Genomic DNA, 23,687 nt, shown 5'->3' with positions numbered 1-23,687 from the left:
AGTAAGCAAGCGAGAGCGGCTCGCGCTCGTGTATTCATTTTATTTTTGGTTTCGCGATATCCCTTCTTTCGAGTACGTACGCGTGTATGGCGCCGCGCGTACCTTTTCGCGCCGTTTTGCCAGCGCGTTTGCTTTCGACCCCCACTATACGAGGGTGGCCCGTCTCCACCCCGTATCGGAGAGTCGACCTTTCAGCTTGGCAAAACAACCGTGTCGGGGCGCTGACGCTCGCATTTAACATGGCCGTCGAGCCGTGACACCCCTGGAGGACCATCGTGTTTTTCGCCGTACAAACCGCAACGGTACGCCGGTACAACTCGTGCAAATTCGCCGACAAAGGGGTGAGTGAGCACCAAATTTTATTGGCCTTTTGTAAGTGACCTGTTAAAAGTAGTAATTCGGTTTGAGAAGCTGTTGATAATGTTGAAGAATGGGAAAAAATGTCGCGTAGAATAGCAACGAAACGAAATCGAGAGGAGAGAGAGAGAGAGAGAGAGAGAAAGTGAGAGGGAGGAAGAGCGAAAGAGAAGCCGGCGAGTCCACAGCGCCGCTCGTCGATCAATAAAACGATGGGGGTGGTATATTTTGACAGTACACGTAGTGGTGGGGTTGCATGAACTCGGTCTTTCGTGTTCGGCCTTATCGCTGCGACTCTTTCCGAAATCTCGAAGGCCGCGTATATTCGTAGAGCTCGCCTCAACCCCTTAACGAGGCTTGACAAATCCGAGGTGCAGGAAAGTAGAAGCCAACAAATGCGTACGTGACGATATCTGCAGAGCCCTCCGCGTCCTCTCGGCGAGCCTACCAGGGAGTTTATCACTCGAGCCCTTATTGGAATTTCGTCGCGCGACTTTCGGAGTTTCTCCCCCCCTCCGGCAGATCAGAGCGCTTTTTGCCCACTCGATTTATGATTTTCTTTCACGACAGACGAGCGGCATCTATCTCGACACAAAAATAAGTATAAAAGGCTCGCCCTCCCTCGTACGAACACTCCGGAATGCGCCCCCACGAATTGGCAAGTTCTCAAAGAACCTGCGGAATTCACGACAATAATACTCGAGCAGCAACGTTCGCGACGATGTGAAATAAACTTTCTTGCGATAAAAATATCTCCGGGCTCTCCCCGCGCGGACCGGCACGTCTCATTTCTCGTTCTCCTTCTACCCTCTCCTCCACTCTCCCCGTGCCCCAAATTTTCATCAAATTATGCGAATCACTGGAACTCCAACGAATCGGAGTCGAACGCACGCTGGTCAGGCTAATCGACCGACCAGATGGTGCGTGAATGAAACCTCCAGACCCAGCTGTACACTTCCACCTACGAATTCCTCTGTACCCGCGTAGATACACGCGACCCTACTCTTTAAAGGGCTAATGGCCTCTCCCGCCTCCATTTGTGACCGCTTATTACCTTGATTTTCCCCAAATTTCCGAGCCACTGATCTCGCTATCGCGTTAATGAATCATACAGCATTTGCCATCACACGTATTTCGAGGAAACGCTCCCATTTCGAACCGGTTACACATGCGGCGTGTTTCATTTTCCAATAAACCTCACGTCCAGCTTTCGATACGAAACTCATAAATTATTCACGTCGGGGTCCTTTCGATCGAACATCAAAAATGATTGATCAAGGATAATCAGAAAAACAATGAAAAACATGCACATATTTAAACTCGTAATTGTTCCGAATGAATTCTGACAACTCGGAACTCGTTTACCAACGATCTCGAGTGAGCACTGCGGCTGTAGCGTTTCGCAACAATGTTTACCCGGTGCACGCTCCAATATTCAATATCATCGGGTGAAACCGCCGTAATTTATGTGCCAGTAGGTAAGCGACACGTGCACAAAGAACCAACAACGGTGTTCTGTGTCGTGGCACTTTCCATGTAAAGTAAAACCAACTTTCGTTGGAGCAGAGGCAACGCAGAAGAGTAATAAGGGAAATTTAACTCCATTATTGAAAATCCTACCTGCCTCGAGATCAAATACATGCACCTCGAGGCGTTCTCCGCACGAGAAATGATATCATCGCTTATTTGTGCGCACCACGTTCACAAATAATTTCCTTTCTGAGTTCTCAAGTTAGCAGACAGCTAAGTGAATGAGTAGGAAAAAGGCACCGAGGAGAGCGAGAAGAACGGAGAGCCTGAAATGGGGAAGAAAGTTCCCCGGAACGAATGCGCCTCTCAAAGCGTTTGCGTTTACACCAATTTCCGAATTTGATAAGCTTCCTTCCGTTCTTCTCGAAAATTATTCAAAGATCTATCGAAAAATTGAAATTTTAGATTGGAAAACATTCACGAAGATGCGCAGGGAAAACATTTCCGGGCGAGGGGCTGGGCGGAGGTTGCCCAGGAATCGGATGGCTGCGATCACGAATGCGAGGGCAATTTTCGATCTGCCTTTCGTCAAAAGCGAATGAAAACGACGATTAAAACCGACGCAGATTCGTGTGAGATTTCATTGGAAGTTGGCAGAATCCTTAAGAATTTCTCGAGTTTCTTAAAAAGCTTTCTCCCAACCCGAGGTGCTTCTGGTCCTCGCGGAAAAGCGAGGGTGCTCCGGGAGAATTGTGTAAAAACTGATGCAGAGCTCGGCATACAAAACCCGCGCAAGTGGCGTCCACATTCTTTGAACAATCCGAGCCAATGTTCAAAGCAAATGATCTGCTACGATCGCTGGCAAAGGAGCTTCCCGAAGATGCGTTTTCCGGGGTCGGAAATAATGAAATTTCTTCAAAAATAATAAGAAAGTTGGAAGAATCCTCCGGATGGGGAAAAAAGGGCTTTAAAGTCTGTGAGCTTCATAAACCCAGCAGCGGCAGACTGAGCGAAGTTTCGTCGAGTGACATACTCGCGTGTTTTCAGAGCTTCGACGCTCTCATATCGAGGCGTCGTGTTCCTCACATCCCGATCGTACTATCGAGTATAGAATTTCTCGACAGTTTGCCCGGGGGCACTGCGGCCGAACTATATTACTTGAACCCTTGAAAATTTCAGGAAGCTAAAGCGCAATCTGAAATAACCCCGGAAGCTCTCGAATCTCACGTTATGATGTACCTCGAGCTACATCCGGGAGTTTAACCTCCTGTGAGGTCGACTCGAAGTCCGGCAGCTTTCGTGTATCGATGTATCGACGCGGGGCTGCTGTGGAGAGTCCTCGTGCAACAATTTCTCCTCAAGACCGTCAAGCAAACACTCGCAGGGGGCGAGAAGTTTACACGAAGGAGCAGGAGAGAAAACAAAAATCTGCCTCTAACTTCGAGTCGTGATAAAAGAGTCCTTCGATTTATTCTGGAGGCTCATTCGACGCGTCGAATGCGAGATCGATGAGCCTCCTGATGGCTTTCTGTGTCACGGGAGTACGTTTATATCCATGAGAATCGAGGAAAAACGAATGCGGAGGCGCTCCACTTCTCATTCGTACCGTTACGTACACGGAGAGCATTAAACGGTAATATTTGGCGTGAAATTCGCTGTAAAATTTACGGGAGAGTAAAAATTTGTGATTTACGTTTATTTAAAATAGCAAAATTCAAAAAATACTATGCTGTTTCTGTTTGGTGGCTAAATACTTTGAAAATTATTGAAAAATAATATTTTCCTCGCTACACAAAACGAATCCGTTTTCTCCGTGTAATATTTCGAAATAAATATTGAAATAATCTTCAAAAGTACGTCACCTTTTTTTTTAGACATACTTTTAATCATATTCTCGTAAAAGTTTCTACTTTGAACAATGAATATTATTTAGTGTATAGGAAAATTCGATTTTTTCACGATCATAATACCATGAATCGGAGCTCGTCACCGCACTCTATCGTTTACTGGACGCTAATTTTTCAAATTTAATTTTCTCCCGGTATAGCCGCACTCCTCATCGCATGTAAAACTCAATTTCCATTTATTTAACTCCGATACAAGATTAATAAATGGTAAATGGAGAAAGCAGACATTTTCTTCGTCGTTCATTGAAGTTTCGAAGGCGTAGATTCGGTGCCACGTTAGGCGAGAATGCCCGTTAAGGCGAGGTTCAAGTAAACCCGAACAAGATACATCTATGAGACGAGGCTGAATCTTCTCATCGCTTTATCTTACAGAAGCTTCACAAGGGATTAAGGAAGAACACGCGGGAGTCCCTCCCGGAATCCTGTCATAGTCGAATATCACGGCTCGGATCGGTAAACACGCGCCTTAATCATAAACGGAAGCACGGGAATCTCGTTAAGCTTAGAGCATCCTCAGGGTATTTCGCGTGTGCAGTTCACAAGATATGCATATTTTCGTCAAATGAGCACGTCAGCTTGGAGAATTTACTCGAAATTGCATTCATCCGTTGGAACTTGAGCCAAATAAGAGAGCCCTTAAAATTTTCAGTATCAACAACCTCGAACAAGCCGAAACGAACCCAAACAAGCCCGGACGAATCCAATAAGCCCAAGCAAACCTATAGTAAAGCCCATTAAACCCGAAACGAAAAAAGTTCCAACGAGTCCAATCGAACCATGGTGGCAAAGGACAGTGGCAAAAATTAAAAATCTCCTAGAGTCAAAAAGCGAATAGCCTTCAATCTACCTGAAGGCTATTCTTTATCGAGATGGATTTTGTTTCCAGATTATTTCAAGAGGCTAATAAATTATGAAGTTACAATACTTGTCACTACGCAATGAAGAATTATTTATCATTTCGAAAGACTATAGAGAGAACTATTATGATTGTCATGAATACTCGCTGGTAGCATTATTAAATAACAAAATCATAAAAGATACGATTCTATTAGAGATTTGTCGAAAGTTTTGCGTACGATCAACGAAAAATACGAGCACATGTAACAGTCGGGGAAATGTTGAGTTTCAACGATGGAAAGATTGACTGGAGAGATGACACAATGTCGAGTTGTCCGATGTAGAATTGACAGCCTGCCGATTTTTTATATGAAAAACTGTAGTATTTAAGCCAGGGACGACTGAGATTTTGGGTTCAATCAGCGATGGATTCCCGTTCTATTAATGGCTTGTTATTTAATTCGTCAAAAAATGAGTTGAAAAAATGTTATTTACAATTTTAAATGAATAATTCTGACATTAATTTAGAGTGATAATATCTTTAATTAGGAATCAAAAATCGACCCAATTTAGACACCCATAAAATACGAGACTCCGGGCATGATCCACCTTAACGGCATCCATAAAATAGTATCGAAAAGTCGAACAGAATTTTCAGAGAGAGGTTTCTCGATCCCAAAACTCCTGTAAAGCTTTGATCCATCACTGGATCCCAAAGAGTGATAAGAGTCTTTGATAATGCGAGGGTTGATGGACCAGGGAGTATCTGGAATAGCGTGCAGCGTAGACGCGTCCTGCCTCTGACGTGTATCGATCAAAACTGCGCGCGATAAACACGAGAGAAATGCTAAGTCCCCGGTGTGTGTTTGAGCTCGTTGAGTGAATGATTGGCTGATATCAAATTCGCGGTAATACCCACGACGCGAACGAAATTTCGATGTGTGTCGATCCGTTTCATTACTGCGAAAGAACTTTAATGATTCATCAACCGTCGCCTGCCAGCCCCGTTACATCGTTTACTGATTCTTTCTCCCACCGTTTACGAACGAATTCGGATGAATTCAATGGGATTCTCAAATCTCCCGAAATGCTGGCCTTCGTCGGATTCCTCCATCGAAACGTTCCGTGGGGTCATCGCGATTTGAGGCGTCACTATTTTGCAGGTACCCGGAATTCAGGATCGAAAAAAGTACGAAGAGCAAATAATCGATTTTTCTTACCGTCGGTCGCATTTTTCTGGACACGAAACTTGCCGAAATTTCATTCCTCGATCGCCATCGTCCATAGAATTTTTACTAAAATATAGTCACCAAGTAATTTGTTGAAATATTTGAAAATTCGAGTGCAACGTCCACTCGATTGGAACTCGACAAAGTGCTGAGCTCCTGGGAAATATGCGAGCAGTTGATTACTCGCGTTACGTTCATGCCTCAGGGTTTATACTTGAGCGCATTAGTGGCGAATGTTTTCGAGCCAATAATGATAATCTCGAGGATTGAATCCCATTGCACAAACATGCTGATAGATAAACATTGTTCGGGATTCGAGGACAATAAATATTTAGATGATGCTTAGAAATTTATGTTTTCGGGTGTCTTTTTTAGAGACGCTGCTATATTTTTCTATACACACGTATCAGAGAGAGTTCGTGTTTGCATTGTCACACGGGAGGATCATATTTCGTAAGAGTTTCAAAGATAAAAGGGTTTGTGACATGTGTGCCTTCCGATATGAGAGAAAATCATAGTTTTTTCTCCCTTTTTCGTCAGTTCGAGGACGGAGTTTGTTCGTGGTGAAATGGAGTGTGTCGCGGAAGGAGCGAGAGCGTAATCACAGTGAAAAAATTCCGCAACGTATATTTCGTTATCGATTTAAAAGAGGACGGAAGATATTTTTTCCTTATTCCTCTCTAAAAGGGTGTCAATCGTCGGGATTCGTTTGTATATGTGAATTCGTATGTGTGCACGCCGCGCGCGCGACGTCTCTATGGAATTACCGGCACATTTTCGTCCAATGAAAGTTCTCCGCGAGCAGGGCTCTGATCGCGGTGATGTGACCTACATATTTCAGTGGGATTGAGAATAGCGTTCGTCGGGGCTCGCGAACGAATAGTTTTACTCAAATGACGATTCCAAAGGAAACCGCCTCTTTTAATTGTGTTTCAAACGACGGGGGAAAAAATTCCTGCTTCCCGTTCGATATGTCCTGCAGGGTTTTCCCTTATGTCAACGCTTTTTGCAATTAACGATGGAACGACGCGGAAAAGCTACCGCGAACACGACTGCGATATTCATCGACGACAATGTGCAGCTGCATTGAAGCTTTTTATTTTGTACAGTTTTTTGAATCGACAGACCGAATCCGCCTGGCTCTTCTCTATTCTTTTTTACTTTCATCCGTCGACGATGCTATCGCGTGATAAATAATTTCTGAGAATCGGCACGTCCCACTCGACGATACGACGAGCCCCCATTTTGAGGACGAAACTCTTTAACTTGCAACAATTAATCGACGACGTTTAATTAGGGCAAAGGCAGATTTAGAAGGATGAAGAAATACTCGAAGAATTTAAAAATTGCATCCCTTTGATCACATATGCAAATGAATCTCGACGAGAAAAAATCGTCGTCAGCTAAAGTCTTTGAATACTTTTTCGCGAGGTGTTCGACTCGTACTAGATTTGGATTTCGAGCACAAGCACTTGGTTCAATGTTTCATGCCAATCTTATTCTGTCTCTGGCTCTTCTGAAGTTTTTATGTTTACGCACCTGTTCAGTGCAGGGCCCCGCGGGCAATCTCTGAGTTGCGGGTTACTTTTTGGGGGAGGATTTTTTCAATAACCTTCGAGAATTCCGAGCAATCTGAAACAAAGACCCGACAGAATACGTTGAAATTCAATAGAATAATCTAGTTTTCATAAAAATGCATTTTTCATGCTGATAAATTACGAGGACCAATATTTTCTTATGTGAAGTTACGAAAAAAAGGGTACGAGCTGAGATTCCGAGAGTTGAGAGCTCAAGCTGGTCAGACCGAAAGAAATTTCAGTATTCCAGGCACATTTGTCGACGAACTGAGAGCGTGCGAGTCGAGGGTATCTTTTGAAAGAATTTTCAGTCTATTTTCTTTGAATCCTCAGCACTTTGTTTCTCCAAGTTGAGAAAATGATGAATGGAAAGTTTTGTCGAATGTTTGTAGAGTTGCGTCGACATAAGACTGGCCGCGTGAAAAAACATTCCCCGCGTTTCATTCAAAGGAAGTTTTATTCACTGGCTTGTTTCATAAGTCGCGCCTAACTCGTTTTGCGCGTCGCTTTTAGCGAGGTTTTGAAAAACCTCGAGAAACAGAATAGACAAGCTTTGCAATGTTCTCGAGCGAGCTTTCGCTAATTCTTTTTTCATCGCATGCACGCCTTGGAGGATGTATATACGAGGCCGGAGAATCGTTTCGTTCCTTTTTTGGCACTAAGCAGCTCCTCCCTCCACGTGCATGGAAGTCTGTAATCGTGGATGGATGAAATTTCGCGAAGATTTTCGACGAAGACCTCAGGGTAGAGGAGACAGAGGGAAAGAGCGGCAGTGAGTCGGGCGAGGACAGGAGAGAAAAAGGAAAGAGAGAGAGAGAGAGAGAGGAAAAGAAGTGTAGTTTTCTCGATGAAGAACGAGAGATGCTGCGTCGTCGAAAATCCATCTTAGACAATGGAGGCTCTCCTTTCTCTATTATTCTTCAGGAAATCGCGAGTCTCTCGTGCTCGTGTGTGTGTATGTGGGCTTTTCAATGAGCAGGAGCTCCAAGAGAGGGGGGAAGTGAAGGTACGACACGACGAAGATGATGAGGGCGAGGAGTGTGAGATGAGAGGCGCACAGAGCGAGAGCAAAGAGAAAGAAAAGGGAGCGAGCGACGGAGAGACAAAGAAAGGACGGAAGCCCTCCCAAGAGCGCACACCGCTGAGGGAAAAAACAGCTAAGGGACAGTCAAGAAAGAGGACACGATCGCGAGGAGAGAGGGCGGGGAACGAGGAAGCCTAAGATATATAGTTAATTCGAAGGAGTACAGATATAGGGGTGAAGGTTCAGCTCGAATATAGGGCAGAGCGCGAGAGAACGTAGTGAAAACTAGGACACCGGTGCGCCCCTCTCGCTTCTTCTTTCAGCCTGCTCTCTCGAGGCCAGAATGCACCGGAAGGGGGTTTGAACTAGCTGGGGCCACTGACACGATGAGGCCGGTCCACTCCTGGGCAAAACCAGGGGCTTTAACATCGCGCTCTGAGAGGGAACGAGAAATCGAGAGAGAGAGAGAGAGAGAGACGAGGAGAGCGAGGAGGGAACACGAACCCGCGGATTTTCACCCACCCTTCGCGTGGCTTGCAACCTACTTTGCCTCGTGCACCAATCCTCCCTCCCTGCTTCTCCTTCTCGCTTGTACCACTCTATATTCCCCGATACACCAACTCCGCCAAGATGCAATACCATAACCTCCGCTCCCGCGGCATATCCTCGGAACACAAACCAACTTTGTAAATATCTTTGCTATCCTCACTTCTGTAGGGACACGTCTCGCTCGGCTGTACCGAACCATTAAAAACCTTCGGGAATACCTTATTTCGCATTTTAACTCCCCCACGCTATTTCCACATTCGTAAGTATTATGTGCAAAGTTCCATGTCATTCATCTATCTGTACATACACATTTCCATGCGAGGAAAGGCGCGTCAAGTGGAACGGATTTTTTCGCGGCAAGCGATTTTTCTCATCCTCTTGAATTTACCTCGCAGCTTCCCCCATTTCCCAACGAAAGTTTAACCTCCCTGAGAAGTCAGGTTCTTCGAGATCTTTCTGATGGAATAGTCACTCTCGAAAAGTTTCTGAGTAACGCTCACCGAGCCAAGATACATTTAAATACTTCAATGTAAAACCACCTCATACCCGCGGCAGATGAAACTTGTTCAAGTTTCTTCGAAATCTGCTGATTCTCCTCCATTTTATATTTATTCTTCTGTTTATTTATTTTTCTTCAAACGCTTTCCATCTAACTTTACATTATTTTTGGCTGGTTGGTTCAACATTGAAAATCTACGAGTATGGTACGTGGGAACGGTACGAGTCTCGTGAAGATTCATATATTTTTTTGAATTCTCAACATTTTATCAAATTTCGAGATATTTTTAGCTCCGGATATAGCGAACGAATGGGATGGAAAATGTCATTGCTTTGTTGGGAAAGAGACGCCACGTTTCTTGCTAATTTCAGCCACGACGTTTCAGTTTTCAATTAATATTTCCCGTCACAACAGTTTTTATTTGCTTCTTTAACGAGTCGATGGGAAACTCTTTGTGTCGAAAACTAGTGCATTCCGAACGTTACTGATGTGTCTGAAAAAGATTCATGGAATGTATGAAAATAGATGTAGCAATAAGTGAAATTGAGTTGAAAAAGCTTTTCTTCAATTAGGAATTTGGATTATTTTCAAATACTTCAAATCCGTTGATGTAAGAAAAAAATTTCATTCGGTTTTTACTTCGACGAGCACAGCTCTCGGACCTCGAAATTCCAATATCAACTTACAGAGCCAAGTTCATTTGCCTGATTAGCAGGGACAACTCCGAAGGTAAAAAAGTTGTTTGACCTTGACAAGGGCACTCGTGAGAGCAAGTCGAGCTTACTGACAGATCCCAAGAGCTCGCCTGCCCGCCCACGCCATCACACTCGAACTACCAACGTGTATGGGACAGTTCGTACCACACTCGTGCACGTGAAAGTGACACATATTCAGCAACGATTTTAAACCACGCTTTCAAACGATTTTTCCAACATTCCGTTCTTCTTCATAACGTCAAATTATTTCTTTGTTTTTCAACGAAAAATCGACGTTAACTCAGACATTTACGAGTCGAACGTGACGAAAGTTTTCGACTGCATCGCAGAACTCGAGCAATCAGCAATTTTCGATGCTACCAGTACGATTTGAAAAGTCAAAAACTCTGCTGCAATGAACTCTCTTGTTTTTTCCAAGTCGTACTTTCAAGAGTGCTTATTTTTCGAGCAGTCGAAGAAAGTGATTTTGTTTCAATGGCTGTGGACCTCGTCCTTCGCACGTCCCACTGCACGCTCTCGAACGAGGAAGTTCATTGGTGGAGATAGTCAAGTTGTTTTTTTGATACAATGAAAATACTCGAACGACTGTTTGGTTGGTAAATAAAAAGCAAACCCAACGGATTCTGTCAATTTGATTACCGAACCATTGGTTTAATCGACGAAAGCTCGTGGAATAGGGAAAACGATTGAATATTTGTGTTGACCAATTTCGAGTTGAACGATTCAAACTGATGTTCGAATTACTCATTGCAGCTTCGTCTAATCGAATGAAACGTGAAAGAGGAGTTTAATATCATTCGAATTATGCGAGAATATAAATATTATTACGAGTATTGATCTACGCTGTTTTCCGGTCACCAACAGTTATTTGGGCCGCGATGGTCGGAGCCGTCGTGAAATATAAAATTTATTCGCAACGCATAGTAGGAGCTCCAATTTGCTGCCTCATGAAAACGGAGATTTTTCGATTGAAAAAAATTCAATCAACTAACAGCATTTGACCACTCCTGCGAGATTGAAAATGTAATTTTCTTTCACCAGAGCTTAAAAATCAAATAAATTCATCTACGAATTTCAATCACTTCGAAGTGAATTAAAAGATTAATTTTGTGTTCATTAAATGATCAAACGTTTGATAACCGAGTTTCGATAATCACTTTATTCATTCGAACCGTTCGATTTATTTTTATTTTGCAAACGTGAAATCAATTTTCAATCTTCCACATTTCCAGCTTCGGGTGATCGATTTTTTCATGAAACTTCTCGAAGAAAATCAAATCATTTCTATATTCGCTCAATCTTATCGATCGTATTCCTGCGAATACAATTCGAGCACCGGTTTCCCTGATCGTGTGAGAAGCCCAAGATCGACCTCGGCCACATTTTCCCAATCTACTTCGGCATGGGGTTGGCACCAGAAACAAAAAAGAAACTGTTGAGAGCTCTGTCGAGGGAGGCAATGCCATTTCCGATGCTCGAGCCACCTTGGTAATTTTTATTTTCATTTTCGAGCTCGATTCGGTTGATAAAATCGACAGAATTCGAGCCCCTTTATTGCGTTGGAAAATTCATTAATGATAAAACCGTCCTCGCTGAAAATCCCTATTCAGGTCGGTCTCCCTCCCCGATATCGATGAACAAATAAATCAAGGAATAGTCCGTCGTGCCCCTGATTTCAAGAAGATCGGAGACTCATTGGATTCGAGTGATTGGCACGAAAAGTCCGAGGTTCATGCGGGCTTCAACCGCACCGAACGTTGCTGTCGGTGATGGTGATCACTATTTACAAGATTCGAGGAGTCCCAGACCGCTAATGAAGTCCGTTAAATCGATCATTTGCCAAATTGCCCCCATTCGCTCGTACGTGCTAATGTACATTTTCAGGCGTGTTTTAATTCGATTGAAATGCTCGATACTTAATAATTACTCTGGAGCACGCTACTGTATGGTTACTTTATCTAAATTACCAGGCAGATGTTGCCCGAAATTAATACCTGATATAGCTTTTTATTCTGCTGGTTGAATTGAAAGGCATTTGTATGTACTAACGAATTGGCATAACGTAAAATTTGGAGAATATTGAAACGAGACCATCTGGAATATTGAAGCGGGACCGAAATTTCTATGCGCTGGGAGAGCTCCGCACGCTTCATTTTATATCGTGAGCTGCTCGTGAAAATTTCTCTAATTGTATTAACCTTCCTAATGAATTTATTCCAATTCTGCGGGGAGCAATATGTTTCTGGTGGGATTGGACTCTCGTTTCCCCGGTCCCTTTTCACGTCGATGAAAATTTGCGACATTTATTATTTGACGTGGCAAAAAAACGTGGAGCTTTTGAACTCGATGAAACTTCCAGTTCGTTTTCCCTCCCGTAAAGTCTCTGCATTTTCAGCCTGATGAGAATTTCAAATATTCAATTTATTTGCTTCCATTACTGATGCGGATGGAGCAGTTCGAGTGAATTTCCTCAGCGTTGAGTATCCGGGAAAACGGGAATTTTGAAAATTCAAAAATTTAATGCCACAGAGTTTCGAAAACATCGGGCCGCGTGCTTTGATATTGCTTTTTTATACGGAACAGGGCGTACCTCGATATCGCGGAGCATTTGGATTCTAGCGCGGAGATATGAGGTCCGAGATTTTGTGCTGACAGGAATGAAAAGAGGATTATGGAACTGGTAATATGTATGGATAAAATATAATATTGTCTGTGCTCTGCTGCCAGAGGAAATCGAAATGGTTGAATATCCTGATGGAACAGTGAGGAAGTTTCGTTCCTGGCGAATATCGCGAGCTTATTTACAGAAAGTATGTATATATATATATACAGATGAGTGCACCCTCTCTGGACCATGACATCCCCGTCAGGGGACGAGGGAGGTGAGAGAGGACGGGGGAGGGAGAAAGAGAGCGAAGCGCTCGGAAAACGCACCGGGAAATCCGGTCAGTAGGGCACCGTGCAGATGCATACAAGCGTTTCCAGGGCAACGTGCTCTCGCGGTAATACATATGTAGAGTATTTACACATGCTATATACAGGCATACGTGTCAGTTTTGCTCTGGTCTAGAGCGGTGGTGAGACGAGAAGCTTTTACGAATGAATGATTCCTCCGTCAAATCCACGTAACACAAATGTGAGCATGCTTCTGACATGCGAGAAAGCACGAAATCTTTTTTTCAACTAATTGCTTATAAAATTTTCCAATTCATCGTTTATTAACGATCCACGTTGTTTCTGTCGTCGCAGTTATTTTCACCTGGCCTTTTTTGCCCCAGTTTCTTTCGCTGTGAGCACAACTGATGACGCGCTTCTGGAAAAAATACTGAAATGAAAAACACGTTTGACGGTAAACAATGCGCAGGTCGATCGGCTCGAAATGAGCTCGCATGAAAAAACTTGCGGAATTTTCATTGTGGACAAATCGTTCTCGCATTCCGTCTGCCACTTAGTAACGCTCGTTTTATCGACGCAGCGGGGATTTTTATTTATCGTGACTACGTTTGTTTTTCGTTTGAATTTGGAAAAAGTGCTGATGAAGATGAACACTGTGGCAGGAAAAAATGTTTTTTGCAACGATCTTTACCGATCGAGGTCCGAAAATGACTCGCTGGAAATCCTGCATGAGCAAATCCATCCATCGTAGGCGCTACTTTGCCTACGTAAACATACGCTGAGGAGCGATGCTTTTACGTTTTTTCAATGAAAACCTGGAAATTCTGATGTGCCTTGACACACACTCGCGCGCTCGGTCACGAGGATAATTGGAATTTAATGATTGCTGATAAAGTTTTAACAGGATTTATAAAATGTACAAATCTGACGAATCTGTTGATATTTTATGATTGTACGAGGGAAAATAAACAGAGAATTCGTGCAATTCACAGCGTGGCATTTTGTCGAGAAAAATAATGAAAAAATGTGCCCCTTGCAGGAATTTGGTCGCAGGAAGCGCGTCGTTAATATTCGCGAGTAAGGAATTTAAACGCTGAGACATATTTCCCCAAGAACAATGGCACCGTTCAAGCTGAGGTTCTCAAAAATGTCAAAATCCCGGAGCAACGGGAGCAAAGGAAGTCGTAGCAATAGCGTCGAGTGCGACGAGCCGGGCCAACAGCTTCAGCCAAATTACAGCAATACACAAACACTGGCAAATTGCAACAGTCGACCGGAAACTCCGGGCACCGAAGCTGCAGCTGGATTCCCAGACTCACCGCCACCTTCTTATCAACATGTGCTCGAAGAAGTGAGTATTTATTGAAACAAAGCGATGTAGATTTTCGGAATTATTCGTCGCTCGATCTTCCCTCGATTCGGTGCCATTACAAAACGATTTGAAAACCTCTCTTTTCTGAATGCTTCCCTTTAATCTGTCCGAATCGACGTTAATTATTCTTCACCCTCATGAATTTCCAAGTATTTTAATTAAATATTACTCAAATATTGCAAACCAATAAGACCGAATAAAATCCTCGTTAAAGGATGAAAACCGATTGTTATTCTCACGATCCCATTACATTTTCCATAACAACATAAATTCATCGTATTTGTGGAATGAAATTTCGTGGAACGTTCAACGAAGCATTACAATCATTTAAAGCATCGTTTACATAAAAGGTTTACCGCAGAGACTTAAAAATATACAATTTCAATGGATTATTCAATAATATTTTCGGAATAAATGCATTGTGAAAGGAATTGATTGGAGTACTTAATTCCTCATTCAAATACATTTACAGCCCTCGTACCGTTCTGAATCATGATCGCGATTAATTTTCCATGGAAGGTCACAATCCGTGCATTTTCCATTCGACGAAATTTTATTATCAAGTAGATCGATGCGAGCTGCAAACACATTTTTGTCCTTCCTTCATGCATTTTGAAATACAAAAAAAATGAATAAATAAATGAAGGCACAGCGAAAATGTTCCGGAAGGTTCAACGATACCGAGTTTCCCTGCAGCTCGCATCACCCCACTGAAATATAAAAATCATAGAACTTTTGAAAAAAAGAATCGATTCCTTTAAAACGGGCGAGTTACGTAACAACTCGTTTGCTCTTTGAGACAAACGCTTGCTCGAATGTGCAGCCCACCACCCAGTTTCACCCTCGCGGGTTAATTCGTATTTTCTTCTATATACAAATGTGCAATATGTATGCACGAAATGTAATTTCGTTTCTGCACTCAAAATGCCCTGGTAATTGTACCGTGAAATACGAGCACAGAAAATTTTATTTGTTTTTTTTTTCCTTCAATTGTCATTTGTTTATTCGTACAACGAATTCATAATGCTCATATAATTGTAATTGCACCATGTTTATTTGTACGAAGACCAACGAAAATTCATCATCGTACAACTTTTATTATCAAATGCAACGAATCGTTGAATTACGCAAAAATATTGCTCGTGGTATCGAACAATGGGGAGAAGCACTAGGGGAGGCTGAGGGGAAAATAACTTTTCAAGATTTTAATGAGCTGTCATTATTTGGGATTTTCAAAAAAAAAACTCGGGGCGAAACGTTTGTGAATTTTTTTTTTTTACTGAATTTCCAATACCGCATGCACACTGACTGCTTCATTGAATACGCAGTCAAGATGCGTCGTAGAAGAGCACGAAACAGAAATTTAGAAAAAAATGAAGATTCGAAGAAAAAAAATTAAAAAAAAAGTCTTTTCAATTTGTTTAACAATGACGAATTCTCATTTTTTTGTTGGTCTCAGAAATTTCTTCATCTCGATCATAATTTGTTCAATTTCATAATTTTATTGATGTAAAAAATATTGGCTGATACCGATCGGTTGATAACGTGCACGTGATATTTTACACGTCAGAGAATATATTTTACGTTCTGAATCTACCTGTACGTAGAACAAAACAATGATCGTATAATTGCTTCGGAAGGTATCAGGAACGACGTTCCTATAGTAGAGAAGCCCATTGTGTTAACACAACAATTGTGCTGTCGGAAAATATGAGCTGTACAGCCCGCGTTCGCTCGAGATACACAAGATTTTAATGGCTTTTACCAACATCCGAAATTTATTTCTATATTGGCAAACTGTACAATTGTTCAATGACAATACGAAGCCTTACGAATTGTCAGGAGTGTGATTGAACGAAGGCAAGATTTAATCAAGACCTATCGCGGTCAGTTTCATTCGCGTTATTTCTCTCGGGCCTCCTCGTGATATTTATTTCAATGTTTATTCGATCATTCGCTGTTCGAAGCATTCGGAATTTGGTTTTTTTGGACAGTCGCTTCGATCGTACGATTCGAACTATTTCGAGCTTTTTTCAAATGAATTTTCGCCATTGCGAATCCTGAAAGGCCGAGTTTCCTCGGCCACTGAACTTTATTCGAATTCCTCGAAAGAAATTGATGTGAAAAAATCCATAAATCGAATAGCATCGAAAATTTTATTCACTCTTCATCGTGATCGACGCGAACTACTCGCTTTTCCCGTTCCATTGTTCACCAGAGCGATATTTCACTTTGTGCAGACGCGACTGAAGCGTTCAGCGACAAACACAGAAGTCGACGTGGCCGAGGTGGATGAGGAATCCGAAGAGAATCGTGAGGAGGATAGGAGCAGAAATCAACGTCACGAAAACACGTCGGACAAGAAGAACGATCAACGTCGAAACAAGAACACTGAGATACAGAGAAGTTCCGGCGGTGGAGGCGGCCCTGACGGCGGGGGCGGCGGCGGCGGAAGAACACCAGCCAAGGGACCGGAAATCATTCACAAATCGAGCAAAGAGCTTTACAGAGCTGTTGCCAAGGAATGGGGCATCACGTGCAAGATGAGCGATCAATGCAGATGCTTCGATTGTCAGGTACATTTTTTTCCCACGAACGCGCACTTCGAGTTCATTGACAAACAATTTTCTCCACTTACAATCTGTTGGATAAAAAAGTTTTCATTTGTGATTCAACGGAATTTCGAAATGCGAGTTCGAAAACTCATCAGTAATTATAAACCCTGTCGATACACGAACAGCATATTTAATTACCGATTTGAGGTGAATATTCGAGAACGTATGTGAAATTGACAAAAAAAGTGGCAGAAAAATGGACCAGGAAACATTTCAATACACTGTTCAATATCGAATCAAGTTTCTTTTGATCCCTCATAGAATATGAAACTGCATCTGCCCTTCGCGTCACTTCCCCCGCCACTAAAAGCGCCCTCGTTGCCTGTGGCTCGTGTCAAAGTCATCTGCTCTTCAAAGTACCAACGGTTTAACGAAGCACATGAAATTTGAAAACGTAAATCGATTTTTGTATTTGAATGCAGTAATTGGGAACGTGAAACTTCCAAAAAAATTGTCACATTCAGATGGTAAAGAATGAGAAAAAATTTGCCACCATTTCAATGATAAAAATCAAGAAATTCGTCGACCAACATTTTTCGGGTTATATTCATTTCGCAAAGGGAGTTTCGCGTCACTGATTCGATCACCATTTCGTGTTGCAGAGTCACTACTTTGATTGCGACTACGAGAAAGATGAGCAGGGAAAGACTGACGGTGGTTTGGGCGCTGGTACGCCGATGTTTATCGCCGAAGTGATGCACGGAACGGCCTGCGTCTTGCTGTAGATCGATTCTCCAAGGGCGAAGAGAAAAAAATGGTCGTTGGACTGGATCGAGAGCATGATCGAGTCTGCCACGGTGTCGAAACGCTTCAGGAATGTTAAGTTTCCTGAATCACTTGGAATTTGCTGGCTGTTCGGACAGGAATCGCATGTATTTTTGTTCATCGGGCTGCCCACGAGCAGCTTAAATATTGGGAACATATTAACAAATATTGGGAATAAGAAAGAGAGAAACATCAAGAGGAACGAACTTAAAGATTGTTTTTGAGGAAAGAAAAAAAACGTATTTTTTCACTCCACTCCGGAAACAAACGTTTCGGAATCCACAAGAATTGGACCACCTCGAGAACCCGAATGACTCCAAATAATCTCCAACTTCAAATCCTCGGTTGGTCCGCACACGAACTGTCAACTTAGGGCAAACGTCGTTGAAAAGTACGTTGTAATCGAAACAGAAATCGCCTCGTTGCCCAAGAATATAGACTGATCAGATATAAAGTGTTTTATTGCTTAATGTCAACTGCTTTTCAACAGTTGTCGATAATCAATGGTCAGGGTAACCGTTACTTCAGCCTCGGCAATGATTCGTTGTTGCTAAATTCGTCTGAACGAGGATTTTTCTTTGAACTTTGATGAAACTTCAGTCAATGGATCAATGCTGTACAGAATAATGGATTTCTCGAGTGTCTTCGAAGCTCTTTTGACGCTTGCTTCGTTCGTTACATCCGAGACGACGAATTTACTCATTTTTTTGTGTTTCTGGGAACAAGAATTTGTCAACTACTCGATTACGATCGTCGTCGGTGTTTCTCGTTCAGCGGTACGTTCGAAGCTAACGTGGGGTCTGATTTATCAGCACTGCAGTAAGTTGCTTATCGAAGAAGCAAAAGCGCAAAAGGGACTCCGTCGACGATTTTTCCTGACAACATTTTTTCAAGTACAGCCACGTACTTGAAGAAAAAGTTACGTCATTCCTCGAACTAAACGCTGACTGCTATTTCGAATAGGCTAATTATCTTAACTGTCGGTGTCACTAATGTCAATATCTTTGCTCACCGCTCGCAACAGTCGCGAAAACGGTGATTAGTCCGATCGAACCAAAACTTCTGAATTTTAAATGTTTAATGTTGTTCCGGAGAATAAAGGACGCCGGTTTTGAGGACCGAAGAAAAAGTGCGGAATTCCAGTCTCGTTAATTATCTTCGCAGATCTCCGATCAAATTTCAGAGACAGATCCGGCTCGACGAAATCGACGGGCGGATATTTTATTAACAGATCAAATCTCGAGTCTGAGACAATGCAATTTCTTTGTGCAGCTTTGTGTAATCCGAATTTATGATGCGGAAGATCACAGAATCGCAGATAGATTTAACAAAATATTCATTGGCAAAACTGTCAAAAAACGTTTTAATTCGTTGGTCAATAATCGCCGAGCAGCACAAACATCGCGGCGGTGCAATCAAAGCGATTTTTTTATTATCAATTGGTCAATTAAGGCGAAGGATTACTCGCTCAAGTCAATATCCACGGATCGTGGAAAACATCGATCGCAGTCATGGGAAAAATCACGTTCACTTTGAATTCAGTGGAATTTTGAAAATTGAGTATTAACCCGTAGATACTACACTGGTGCAAATTTGCACCGACGAAAATGTCAAGTGTCTAGAAATTCCTTCAATTTGGTCATTTTTCTATAATAAAACTTGAATTTTCAATTTTTTCAATGATTGTAATCGATTACTAAGGAACTGTTACCCCTAAAAAGTCTCGTTGTAAGATTAATTCCATACATTTATGGATGGAATGAAAACGTTTCGAAAAGTCCGAGTGCAAATTTGCACCAGTGTGGTGATGATTTTTTTTCGAAACTTCAAAACATCCCGTTGAATACTTTAAAAAAAATATTTTGAGCACCCAAAAAATGTTCATATTTCAACGAAATTTCGTTTTCAGTGAATTTTTCAGTGGCTTTTTTCTCCTTTTCTGATTCCAATCACTCAATGAATCGCCTGAATGATACTTTGCACGAGTAATCCAATCGCCGAAATAAATTCTCGGAGATTCGAGATACGGAATAAGGGAGAGATAAGAAGGTTGAAAATGAAAGGGCGTTCCGATTGACCCGTAAACAAATGAAAGTATTGAATTCAATGAAACGATTAGCTCGTTCGTAAATGTGCAATCACGTCAATTCCAAGCTTCGTGAAGCGTCCGAGCTATTTAATGAATTTAGATCTTATGAACGTTGTACTCTTGTCAATGGAAACTTGAAACGTGAGGAATGGTCGCGCACGATATTATTGAAACGGTCGCAAGATGGAGAAGCGATTAGTCGTGTCGGCGACTGTCGTGAATATGGAGGATTGTCTGAATTAATATAAGTTGGTTCATTTTTATACGATGAGATGTAGACGCACGGAGAAAAAATGTGTGATTATAGAATTCGTCAACGGGAATAGTGTACGAGAATGATAAATATTTTTCCAAATTAAAATTAAATTCGCGTGGCGATCACTCTTTTTCGAATAACTTAAAAATTCTTTATTCGTAGTTGAAATTTATTTTGTGAAAAATCGAATTTATTAGAGCGCTCCGCGGTTACGTTTTTTATCGCAAATTTTTCGACGTCTACGTGAGCCAACTTTATAATGGAACCGACAAGAATTTCAATGGTCACGAGAGATGCGGAAAAAATATTCACGAAACATAGAAATAATTCGGGGGAAAAATATTACTGGCTGCTCAAAAACGAAATTCGAGTTTATGCACTGTGAGAAAAGATACCTTTTCACGAGCACAAATGCCGAACGAAATCAGCTTTTCGAGCTCTCGAGCTACTTTCCTTTTCAACCGAATAATAAAAGTACCTGCCTACGATATCGTACCATGTCAAAACTTAAATCGCGCCGTCTTTTTTATACTTTGAAGAAAAAAAAACGCAGATTTTTACGGCTGCATCTGAGAGCGTTGCTGCCATTTAATTCGTCGTGAGGAGAATAAGAAACGCTCATTTACAAGGCGTTTTTCGAGTTTCCAAATTTTCAAAAATTTCGAGAAAGCAAGGGCTGAGGATTTCTAGTTATTTACGAAGGATGTATGGGACATTAAAAAAATGTATTCAAAATTTAATGTTGATGGGACTTTTTGGGCATTTCGATTAGATAAAAAGAAAATTTCGACTGTAAACATGGAGACGAAAACTTTCAAATATTTTGGATAAACTAGTCAATTGTCTCGCTACTTTTCCAACGACTTCTGTTGCAACGATTCCACGCGAATCGTCGAACTATTTTTCGATCTTCGCAAGCAAAGTCTCAAATCGAACAAACGATTTATCATTCATCCAAAAAACAAACAGACAAGAAATAACAGTCAAGAAAAGTCGCTGCTTGGGAGTCTTTGGAAGAGTAATCGAGGGACAATTTTTAAGGAATCGATAGAAAATTACCAGAGAATTATAACCTCCTTTCGAGTGATATTTAGGCATTCCATTCCCAAACATCCTTGTCGATGGATGGATAAGAGAAAGCGAGAAAGAAGGAAGAGACAGAGTGAAAAATCTATTGAATTACATTCCAGGAATAGAATTAAATTTGTGTATAAATTTGATGGCTCATATTGAAAGACCCGCATGAGGTTGATCGATTTAATTGTGCGTCACATAGCCCGGCGTATCTGCGGGCTTGATTTAGGCTAATTTTAAGATGATAACAAACACTCGATTTGCGTCTGAATGATAGCGATGAAGATAGCAAAAATAGCATAATTTTTGGAATAAAATCCCAAGCAAAAACTCTGCGAATCCCAACAAAATTTGGTGCATTACGAGCCGTTGATTGCAATAGAAAAAATATTTGGTGTCTCGTCGAAGCTCAATTTCTGGCGCTCGATCGAGGATGATTTTTCGAATAAAAAAATTTGGTCGCATGAAACGGTTCAAAGTTTTGCTCAGTCTACATGAAAGTGAACAAACATTTCAATCTGTGCTCGTTCGTCTCCGTGGGGGGAAAAAAAAAAAAAAAAAAAAAAACAAATAAAAGTCTTCATTTACCGAAATAATTAGCTCGATTCGAATCCATGCCTCTTGAAGGAGAGCAAACGAGGACACAGAAATCTAGAAAAGAGCGAATCCCACTGGAGAAATGAGTGAAAATAAATGAATGATCCCGAGCCAATGTCAAAACTGTCCTCGCAGAGGCGCACAAAAAGGAGACTCAAACACTTTGTAACCTCAGTACGAGTGGGCTCGATTGTTAAATACCCGGAAATCATTGGTCTCATGAAATCTTCCACAATTTTTATTCCACGAACCATTTGTCCAGTATTTTCAAGTCCGTCACTCGAACAAGACAAAACATTCTTACGCACACAACTGCGAAAATATGCAAAAACCGTTTTCAACGATATATTCCAAAGTCAGCAAAGTGCACGATTGCTCATATTTTCATCTGCAGATCGAGGAGAGATCGACCGCGATCGAAAAGCACGGGGAAGAGCGCATTCGATTGACAGCAATCCTTTTTCGCTGACGTTGGAATAAAAATTAAACGATTTTTCATATTTTTGTGAATTATACAAAAATGTACATATTTCGAGTGAAAAACTCCGAGGAACCTTTCTTCCTTACACTCAGTAAGAATATTTCATTTTCTCAACCGCGCGTACTCATTTATCCAATGGACGCCAATGAAAATTGATCGAAATAACACAACTATGTATATTATGTATCACCGCAGTATAAAATATCGTATAATAATAAATATAAAAAAAGTATTACGTGTTGTGTACGAATAATTTAGATTGTACAATTGGAATGATCGGAGAGGATCAAAACGATGGAAAAATCATTTGAGCGAGGCCGTCGGGTGCGACGAATATTATTGTAAGACTCGATGTACTCAAATTGATCAGCACGAATAAAAACATGGCCTAATAATACGAGTGCAGGAAGTTTATTAATTTACGCGTGCGTGACGGTCGTTTGAGAGTTTTCCCAATTAAGGGTGACTCGGAATTGAATACAATTGTGAAATATTGTGATATTAATAATCGAATCGAAACGTCAACGTCGAGTACAATGAGACGTTAGTAGCGAAAACTTTCATCATTTGATTGTTCCTAATTGAGTTCGTGTTTTTACTACCTCTGGACAAAGGCTGGGAGATTATTTGCGCGAATGGCCAAAGCTCATTGGGGAGGCAGATTTCTCGTTACTCGTCGTCGCTGCCGCGAGGAGAGTTCAGGAAACTTGAAATGCTGTCGATTATGAGTTTCAATGGGTTAAATTAGTTGTAGAAACAAATTTGAACAAATGATTACTCTCGTAACTCTTTACGTAATCGTTTAAGCAGCAATCGGTCAGATCCCTACGATTCAATAATAAAAAGTGTCCCTTGAGACGACTATCCGGTTCGATAATTCGATCATTATTACGAAAGAGTCCGGGCACCCCGCGATGACATCACACACGGAGCTGAACTTAGCTCTAGGATATTCCAGTTGACTGTTGCTTCGTCACGTGGCTGCAACGTGTGTGCGCCAGAATGAAATAAGTGCTCCGGGCTTCGGGCTATTGCCAATTGGCTCTGTCTCTTTTTCCACGTTCGGATTAGTGTCGCGTGTCCTTGTTCATTTCGTACAGGAGGATTCACGAAAGGACGCGAAGATCCGCTTCGAAATTCAGTGCTGTTTTCATTTATTTGGGCTCAATGAGCATCGGCTTTAATCTTCCTGTAAATCGAACCGAATTTTTTCGTAGTCTTCTGTTCAACAACTCGAAAATATAGTCGAAGTTGTTCCATTTTTTTTTCGATTTTGTTGATTTTTCATTTCTTGTTTCAACTTTCAATTGTTTTGTTTTTCAAACTTTTATTTCACTGCTGCAAGCGACAGAATCTTTTCTCAATTATAACGTCAAAC

General features: G+C 41.7%; 2 protein-coding genes across 5 annotated transcripts in view; one reads left to right on the top strand and one right to left on the bottom strand.

Moving 5' to 3' along the window:
- The window catches only part of LOC122416312 (uncharacterized), a 97,153-nt gene that overhangs the window by 63,346 nt on the left and 10,120 nt on the right, over positions 1-23,687 (bottom strand). The window contains exon 2 of one of the 4 annotated variants that reach the window (XM_043429118.1): positions 7,340-7,432. The exons of the other annotated variants lie outside the window; for them this stretch is intronic. The gene's annotated coding sequence lies outside the window, so the exon portion shown is untranslated. The remainder of the gene's footprint in view (positions 1-7,339; positions 7,433-23,687) is intronic. 4 annotated transcript variants of the gene reach the window in all.
- On the top strand, positions 222-19,556 carry LOC122416313 (uncharacterized). Its single transcript, XM_043429122.1, has 4 exons — positions 222-341; positions 14,100-14,411; positions 16,673-17,008; positions 17,650-19,556. Exons 2-4 carry the CDS (start codon positions 14,178-14,180, stop codon positions 17,770-17,772), a joined length of 693 nt encoding a protein of 230 aa, XP_043285057.1. The 5' UTR covers positions 222-341; positions 14,100-14,177; the 3' UTR covers positions 17,773-19,556.

The sequence above is a fragment of the Venturia canescens genome, chromosome 9 (genome assembly GCF_019457755.1).
Source record: "Venturia canescens isolate UGA chromosome 9, ASM1945775v1, whole genome shotgun sequence".
Lineage (NCBI taxonomy): Eukaryota > Metazoa > Arthropoda > Insecta > Hymenoptera > Ichneumonidae > Venturia > Venturia canescens.
The sequence above is the reverse complement of the archived record's forward strand: the minus strand, read 5'-3'. Positions and strand labels throughout refer to the sequence as shown.